The sequence below is a fragment of the Micromys minutus genome, assembly GCF_963924665.1.
Source record: "Micromys minutus genome assembly, chromosome: 2".
NCBI lineage: Eukaryota > Metazoa > Chordata > Mammalia > Rodentia > Muridae > Micromys > Micromys minutus.
Window position 1 is genome coordinate 58853797 of NC_137971.1, and position 8650 is coordinate 58862446.

At 38.6% G+C, this 8650-nt stretch overlaps 1 protein-coding gene across 1 annotated transcript; it reads right to left on the bottom strand.

Moving 5' to 3' along the window:
- Nucleotides 1–1303: 1303 nt before the first annotated feature.
- LOC308417622 (olfactory receptor 13A1-like) lies at nt 1304–2242 on the bottom strand (the record flags this gene model as incomplete). The annotated part of the gene is made up of 1 exon (XM_080912978.1): nt 1304–2242. The coding sequence occupies one exon, from the start codon at nt 2240–2242 to the stop codon at nt 1304–1306; it is 939 nt and encodes a 312-aa protein (XP_080769104.1).
- Between the last annotated feature and the right edge of the window lie 6408 nt (nt 2243–8650).

Below are 8650 nucleotides of genomic sequence, written 5' to 3' on the forward strand. Positions count from 1 at the left end.
ATCCAAATACAGAAAGGTGAGACAAGAGGCAGACACTTGCACAATAGCCTCTTTCTAAGCAATGCCACATCAGGAGTTTGCTTAGTCACCTTTCTGACTTACACACCAGTGTCTGGTGTGTTTTTGTGAACTGCTTATCCTGGAGGGTCACTTCTATCTTGTGTTACATGTCATAGGTAATTTTAACATGACATAAGGCATGTCTCACTATAAGGAGACATGCATGAGATGTGTGTATGTGTTTGCAGCCATCTGTATACTTATGTTTGGGTGACTATCAGTTGCTCTGTAACTTAAATTATAGTAATACAACTAATACCAGAAGAAATGGTGTAAAACATGACTTGGAGGAAAAGCAATAACATACACAGCCAGGATAGGCCAAGGCCAACATTTTATAGGTATTATTCTTTATTATCACCATAACTATTTGTGTGTGTGCTTTTGTTTTGTTTTTGGTATTTTTTTTTGTATTGGTTTGGGCTTTGTGCATTTTTTCTTTTCTTTTCTTTTCTTTTCTTTTCTTCTCTCTAGAGAGAAGGAGAGGTGTAAGTATTCAGCGGGTAGGTAAGCAGGTACGTGGGATCTGAGAAGGGTTGCAGGAGAGGAAACAAGATGATTAAATAATGTTGATGTGTAAGAAGATTTTAACCTAGCATTGTTTTTTATGATCTATTTTTGGTTTATTTTTATTTATAGCATAAATAAGGCTTCTACTTTAGTCCTTGCAAGCAGAAATTCATCTAGTTCCCACAAATCTCTTTGTTGGAAATAATTAGTCTTTCCCACGACATTGTTTTCATTGTCATAAGTGTGCTGTCACATATGTGACCTCTTTCTCTATACCATCTGATTCCCAGATCTCATAGGAAACTGTGAAATGGAGAATCCAAGACATGCAACTTTGGTTTCTCCAAACATTGTGGCCACACTGGCCTTTCATGTTTCCTTATGAAGTTTAGATTTATTAGCCATAGCTCAGAAACAAGCATCTATTGATTTTACACCATTGACACTCACTGAAAATCTCCCAGTCCAGGGACATGGAACCTCCGTTTAGATAAACTTTAGTTGCTTTTGGAATGTTTTGTATTTATCAGGGATTGATGCTTGAGTGTTTTTTTTTTTTTAACAGGGCTTTAAGGATTTTGTTGTTTTTGAGGTTACAATGGGTGGAACTGACCAGCCCATGCATCAAAGGTTTTCTAAAATAGCAACAGGGACACACCACTCCACGAAACTGCTTTCGGGAAAACATGCTTGGGAATAGCCCAGGTCAGGAGACTATTCTTCATGCTTCCACTTACTGGGGAAAAGAGGGCCAGAGTCTTCCCAGGGCGAGCTTGACATTCTTGTTCCTCAGTGTGTAGATGAGGGGGTTGAGGGTTGGGCTGAGGATTGAGTACAGCACTGAGGTAACTTTGCTTCTTTCTGGGCTGTAGCTGGAAGCAGGGCTGACGTAAGCACAGAACACAGATGAATAGTACACAGAGACCACGATGAGGTGGGATGAGCAGGTAGAAAAGGCCTTCCTCTTGCCCTCAGCAGAACGCATGCGCAGGATGCTGGCAATGATGCAGCCGTAGGATAACAGGGTTAGCATGAAGTTGATGCATCCATAAAAGGCATCTGCCACAAGAGTCATAATGCTGTTTACATAGGTGGGGCTACAGGAGAGCAGGAGGAGTGGGGGGATCTCACAGAAGAAGTGGGTGATGACGTTGGGGCCACAGAATGACAGTCGTGCCATCAAACCAGTGTGCACAGATGCATTCACAGCACAGATGGTCCACACACCCATGGCCATTACCCCACACAGCTGTGGACTCATCCTAGAACTGTAGTGCAGGGGAAAGCAAATGGCCACATAGCGGTCATAGGCCATGACTGTGAGCAGCAGCAGCTCTGAAGATAAGGACCACAAAAGGAAGAAGAGCTGCGCCATGCACCCCTTGAAGGAGATGGTGTTTGCCTCAGCGATTAGGCCAATCAGGGTCTTGGGCAGCACAGAGGAGGTGCACACAATATCCATGGTGGCCAGGTTGCACAGAAAAAAGTACATTGGGCTGTGGAGCCCAGTGCTGGAGGTGACCAAAGCAATGATCACAATGTTGCCCATTAGAGCCATTGTGTAGAGGAACAGGAAGCAGCCAGTCAGGAGAAGTCTTAGACTAGCATGTTCTGAGAACCCTTCCAGTATAAACTCTGTCACTACTGTCTGGTTAGGATTCAACATCATCATGGAGAGTATCTGTTTCACAACTGTATCTGTCAGCTTCTGAGAATATACCACAGTTTACCACCTCTGGTTTCCAACCTTGAGCACCTCAAATTTCCCTGCTGTCAGAAAGGGAAAGAATGAATCTATTTCCTTTATGGAAGCCTCTTGTCTTTTGTTATCTGTAGCACACCATTAAAAATCACATGTGTTTTATTTACTTTCCTTCCCCACTTACAAACCCTCATCCAACTGCTTTGAATCAAGAGTGACAACTGCTTCACCCTCATCTTCTTGGGCATGTGGCATGGGTAAAGTAGCTTCACTCAGGACTCACCTGTGCTCTATTTCCTTGTCACCAGTCAGCCCTGTGTTCTGGGGACAGTGCTTGGTGCCTCAACTGTACCCTTCTTCTCCAAGCAGGTGTTCTCCATATGATGACAATTTTTTATGAACTCATGAAGATCACATTTGTACATTTTTTCGCACACAGCTTCTTTCGTTCCCAGGCACTTGATCTTTATAATACTTTGGGTGGTTTCTCTATTATGCATCTGAATCTGATAATGACAGTTCCCATGGCCACATATTTCTGGATTTTAGTCACTGTGGTATGAAACTGTCCTGATTCTATCATACTTCAAATCTATTGCCCCAGAGAACTTTTCTCTAATCCTAGACCTATAAACCCATCATACTTTTATGGCCTTTTTTGGGGCCTCAATACATCACAGTAACTTTAACATACCCACAGGTGAAGTAATTGTCACTGTTTACAGATGTTTCTGTGTACAGAAGTTCACTCTCAGCTACCCAGTGTTTCAAGAAGGTTTTTCTTTGGGGCACATGTATGTCTCCCTGACTCATTGTTTTGCCTTTTGTCTATGCACTTGGTAGATCTTGAGTAGAGTCCTGGTCTGTAAACCAAGACTTGAGCTCTGCATCTTCTTACCTTCCTCATCCAACTGGCCCTCTAAGCCTGTAACTCTAGCTTCCCCAGCATTATAACTCATGTTCCCAATGTCTTCAGCTGGTTCATATTTTATGGGTCCTTGTCATTTTTAACATTTTTAGTTTCCTTCTCCATCACTCAAGGAGTAAAGTGTCAGCCCCTAAGAAAATTCACTATATTTCCCCCTAATTCTTTAGAAAATTTACTCTATAGCTTGACATAGAAGGATCACCTGACACCTCCATTAATCATTTCCATATGTTCCTTTATAGGTTCATATATGAATACACTCTATCCTATTTATAAAGATGTTTGTGGCCATTATTTTCAGAGTTACTTCTATTTTTGACCACATTTTATCTCATATTTTTTTTCATTATAACGATCACAAACTTTTTCTTATCAACTTAATAGTAAATGTTGAATTTTAAACATAATGTATGCCTCCATTTTAAACTAGAGATACTCAAATATAGCATTGCCCAACCATGTGGACAGTGTTATATCTGACAACTTCTCTTCCTCTTCCTCCTATCCTATCGTACTAGAGAGCATCAATGAGTAGTTTGGTATTGCAAGTGTTTATATAGAAACAGAATTACAAAAACAAATCTTTCTAATTTGTTTTGGGAATTTCTTCATCTGGATAGCTAATTCAACTAAAGCTGAAGTTGTAAAATTTTCTTCTGATATATGTGTGACACTAACTTCCATTCTCAGAGTGTACCTCCCTCAGAGTACAGAAAGTATTGATAAAGACGTACCTTAGGCTGAGCTAGAGGAAAAGATTAAAATTTTTTAATCTTTTATTTAACTGAAACCAGTGGAAAAACATGTGTTATCTGGTAGATTATCTTAACATCAATAGCATATCTTTAAATATATAATTGCATAAAAAATAACTATCTGATTTTTAAATGACACACTGAAGAAGAAATGACAGAGAATTGTAATGTATAGGTGATTTGACAACACAGACACATGTCCACATATCCATGGACACCTGATTGTAAGAACTACACCCCAGAGAAAAGACAATATGATTAAACATAGAAATTTCTTATCTTTCAACATGTATAAAACTCAACTTCAAGTAGGTCAAGGACTAGCATAAGACCCAACACCCTGAAAATAACAGAAATGGGAAATTGCTCCAAGTCATTGTCCCAGAAAGACCTGAACAGGACCATGGTAGTAAAGGCATTGAGCTCAATAACTGACAAATGGGCTCACATGTGACAATATATAAAGCTTCTGTACGTAAATGAGTATCATTTGAGTGAAGAAGCAGCCTGCTTTCTTATAGAACTCCAGACCAACAACAGCCCAGGGATGGACCCACAGTGGGCTGGGCTCTCTCCATCAGTCATCAATTTAAAAAATGCTCTACAGTCTCACCTAATACTGAATATTATGGAGGCATTTTCTCAACTGCTGTTGCCTTCTCTCAGATGACTTTAGCCCAGGTAAAGTTGACATAAAACTGGCCAGCACAATTGACCCCTTTTCAACTTGACACAGAGTACTTTTTAAGACATAACCCTTCCTTTTTTTAGTCCATTCCCAAGATCTCAGATTAATAAATACCACAAATGTAAAACATATTACAAACTTAAAATCCTACAGTCTTTATCAACTCAAAATGTCAAAAGTTAGGACAAGGATAATTATGGACTAAGCCTCAGGACCTGAAAGCTTGCCTCAATTAAATATTGTCCTTTATTAGAAAAATAAAAACCAAAAGAGTCAAAAGTTTAGTCTCTGTAAGAATCCAAAATCTCTTACTATCCCAAATACCCTTTAAAAACTCAAAAGCTCAACAGGGCGCCCAGAATCAACTGAGCAAGGAACATATGAGCTCACAGAAGACTGAAGCCAGCAACACAGGGCCTGCATGAGTCTATGCCAGGTTTTTCAGGTGTATCATAGCTATCAACTTAGAGTTATTGTGTGATTCATGACAATGAGAAGGAGTGGGTGTCCGGCAGAAAGAATTAACACTGGTCAATAAGAACAAAATAAACACTTTGGGTTGCTAAGACATAAACAGGAAGTTTAGAGCACACTTCTTTCCTCAAGACTTAAAAATAGTCATAGATGAGGGGAGTAAAAAATTTTGTGAGATCTAAAGGTGGTAGATGACTTCACTTAGACATAAAAGTAAGTTCTAGGGCTCTGCATAGTGGAGTGACTACACTCTATAATCATCTTCTACATATTTACAAACAATAAGAAGAGATGAGCTCAAAGCTTGACAAGACAGAGATGACAAAGTCACAGAAACAAACCTACTTACAGCAAACACATTTTACTTAGAATATGTATAAACCATGTTGAAATACCAACCTATGAACCTTCAACATATATAGTGACTTGTTACAAATTCCAGTATTGATCAACATCACTCATGACAGCTATCATTACTCATGATACCAATTCAGAAAAAGTATATCACAGAAAAGCCAGTTATAACCAGACAATGATACAGATGGAGTCCATAGTTTAAGATGTACAAAATGACTGTTAACAATAGAGTTATGTGCTCACGTGGAGGAAAATTCACTTAAAATCTGATCTGTAGAAGAAGATGCATATCTGTGTTACTTCCTAATTATTGTGCCCTGACGAGGTGTATGGAAATTTTTGGATTATGAAGATGTCCTGTATCTTCATCGATCTGAGCTATATGAAAGAAATCATTCCATAAATGACAAAATGCTTTTAAAATGTAAGCATATAAAAGATTGCTTTCACTTTTAAGTGTCCTTTAACCAAAGCCTTGACATCTAACTTGAAAATATTTTAAGTGTGTTTAGGGCAAATGGAATGTATATTTAGAGTAATGGAAACATATGCCTTTAGGTGGAGAAAGGGACACTAATGACAAGGGGAGAGAGTGTGACCTCTGAGGAGTAGGATTACTATTGGAGAGGTTAGATGAGGATGTGTCTTTTGAACAGTGGAACACAATGCCTTTGCCACAAGAGTAATCCAATGGCACTTGTGTATCCACTTTACAATAGTGAGAGATGGAATATGAGTGTGTGCACAGCAGAAGACAGGTCTGAACTGAACACACACACCAAAAACCAATGATTCCTCAAGACATTTAGAAAATATTTTTGATCAAATCTGTATCAACTATATTGAAAAATACTCTTGAACCCACTGAGAACATTTAGAAGCAAGAACAGAAAAATTACAACAAATGTCTGAATCCTGGTAAACGTAATCAGTAAAGGAACAAAGAGCTGGTTTCAGGGTCTTGGCATCGACAGTGAGGTAACAATCTGTAAGGTCCTGTAGTGACATGGAGAATAGGGAGCCCTTGTTCTAGCAAAGACACCATTAGGGCTCTTGTCTGTGAGCTCTGAAGTGCCCAGAACTGGAACAAATAGTGAAATCAGATAGGTGCTCAGTTCTGGTATTTCTAAGCCCAAATTGAGACTGGGTAGTGAACTGAAGGGGGGCTTTGTTCCTGGACAAAAAACAACAAAAAAAGAGATTAAAAGATCGTGACCATAAATCTGTGATGGGCAGAGACTGGATTAGACATAGGACTTTCTGATAGTCTCAGCGTCCCACATTTTATCTGTTGGCTTCACAGAAACAGAACTAACTTCACCTTGTGCACCTCACCAAGTGGTATTATTTGCAGCATCTCATCAGATCAAACCAGACATTCCCTGCACAGTAAAATAGAGGAACCTCAGTATTTGTAATGAGTCCTACTCAACATTTATTGTTTATCATACAAGAAAAAACAGAGAGAAGATGTTTGTAGGAGATTATTTTGGTAGACTATAACTCCATTTCACTTGGACTGTACAATTGGGGCTTGTCATATACTGATGCATCCAGTAGCCAAATATACAAACTTGTTTTTGGAAAATTTCATTCATAATAGAGAGGCAAATGTCACTTTTGGAATAATGTAGATCAATAGTCTCCTCACACACATCATATGTGGCAAGCAATACTATGATGCTTGTCATTCCTATTGGTCAAGGAGACAATATTATCATACAGAAGAAAAAAAACATGAACAAACACTTTGATCACAATTAGAAGTTAGACATTCTGCCGTTTGTACAAAGGAGCAGGAAACCAAATCTATCATATCCTGTTTTCTGATTTCTGACCCATCACTTTTCATCAAACCCAGGATAGGTTGAGAGCCTGACCCTTCTGTGTTTTTGTCCCTCTGTCCTGATTTACAAAAACTTGGACAAATGTCTTTTTTTTTTGGAGAGTTATCTTTTGCTTGGGAGTGCCACTGCCATCCTGAAGAAGCATACTGTGGAAGATAAGTCTTCACTCACCTGTCCCTGCCCCAGTGAATTGAGGTGACAAATGGCTGCCACACATTGGCCACTGTTCTGAGCACAGACTTTCCTCTCCTGAAAGTACCAAGTCTTTTGTCCTTCTGAAGCTGTGCCTTCCTTTGTGTTGAGTGTCAATTGACCTTCAGATATCCCAGGATTTTCTGAGGCCAGGGGCAGGTGTTTGTCTTGGTGCCTCTTGGGATAGAAACCCATGGAGAATTCTCTTAGGATCAATTAAAAAAAAAAAAACTCTTGGCTTCATGACTCCCAAATCCCTGAAGTCTGGTGTGGAAGAGGATGGTCAGAGGAGTCTCAGAGGTAGGAACAGTTCCTCCTCCACACCTGCCCTTCTACAATCCTCAGGAATTTCCCAGAATGTCTTGGTATTCTCATGTTCTATGTGGAAGGTCTCACTATGGTATTAATTGACTCCTTTTCACTCTTTTGAGAATACTTCATGTGAATTGCATATATGCAATGGAATTATTCTATAAGTATGTTTTAGTTTCTCTGCCTCCCTTCCAAACCTTTAATATATTGTTATAAATTAATGTTCTCTCAGTGTGTCCGGTCCTTTCTGTTTGCTACATTTTAAATCTCTGAACATATACACAGAGGTAGCATCACACAGACAGAACAGGTACATCTGATGGATATAGATGAATCCAAACATATGCATTTAATAACTATTAGTAAACAAAACACAGCCATGAATTTGTTTTTTTTTTATTAGTTTTTTTTTAAGCAAGAAAAAGAATGTCTTTAATAGCAGTAAAGAAAACAGAAAAGCATCCATGCTGAAGAACAAGTGGCAAACATTCCTGGGTTGCTTTGAGACATGGTTTATGGCAACACAGACTTACAAACATAGGAATAAAAACAACTGTTAAAGACCCTTAAATACATGCTCTTTCAAAAACAACTATGGAAAGAAAACTTACCCTTAAGAATGCCTACTATTTCAAAAGTCTATGAAACTAAAGGAAAATGTTAGGTATGGTATTAACTGTAAGGAAACTAAAAGTGGGGGTACATGTAGATATGTGAATATACAGACTAACAGATTTTTAGAGTTAATTCAGAGCTTATATTCTTTTTTGGTTTAAATAGGGTATTTTATTATTTTCTTTTTTTTGAACAACTTTATTTTAAAAA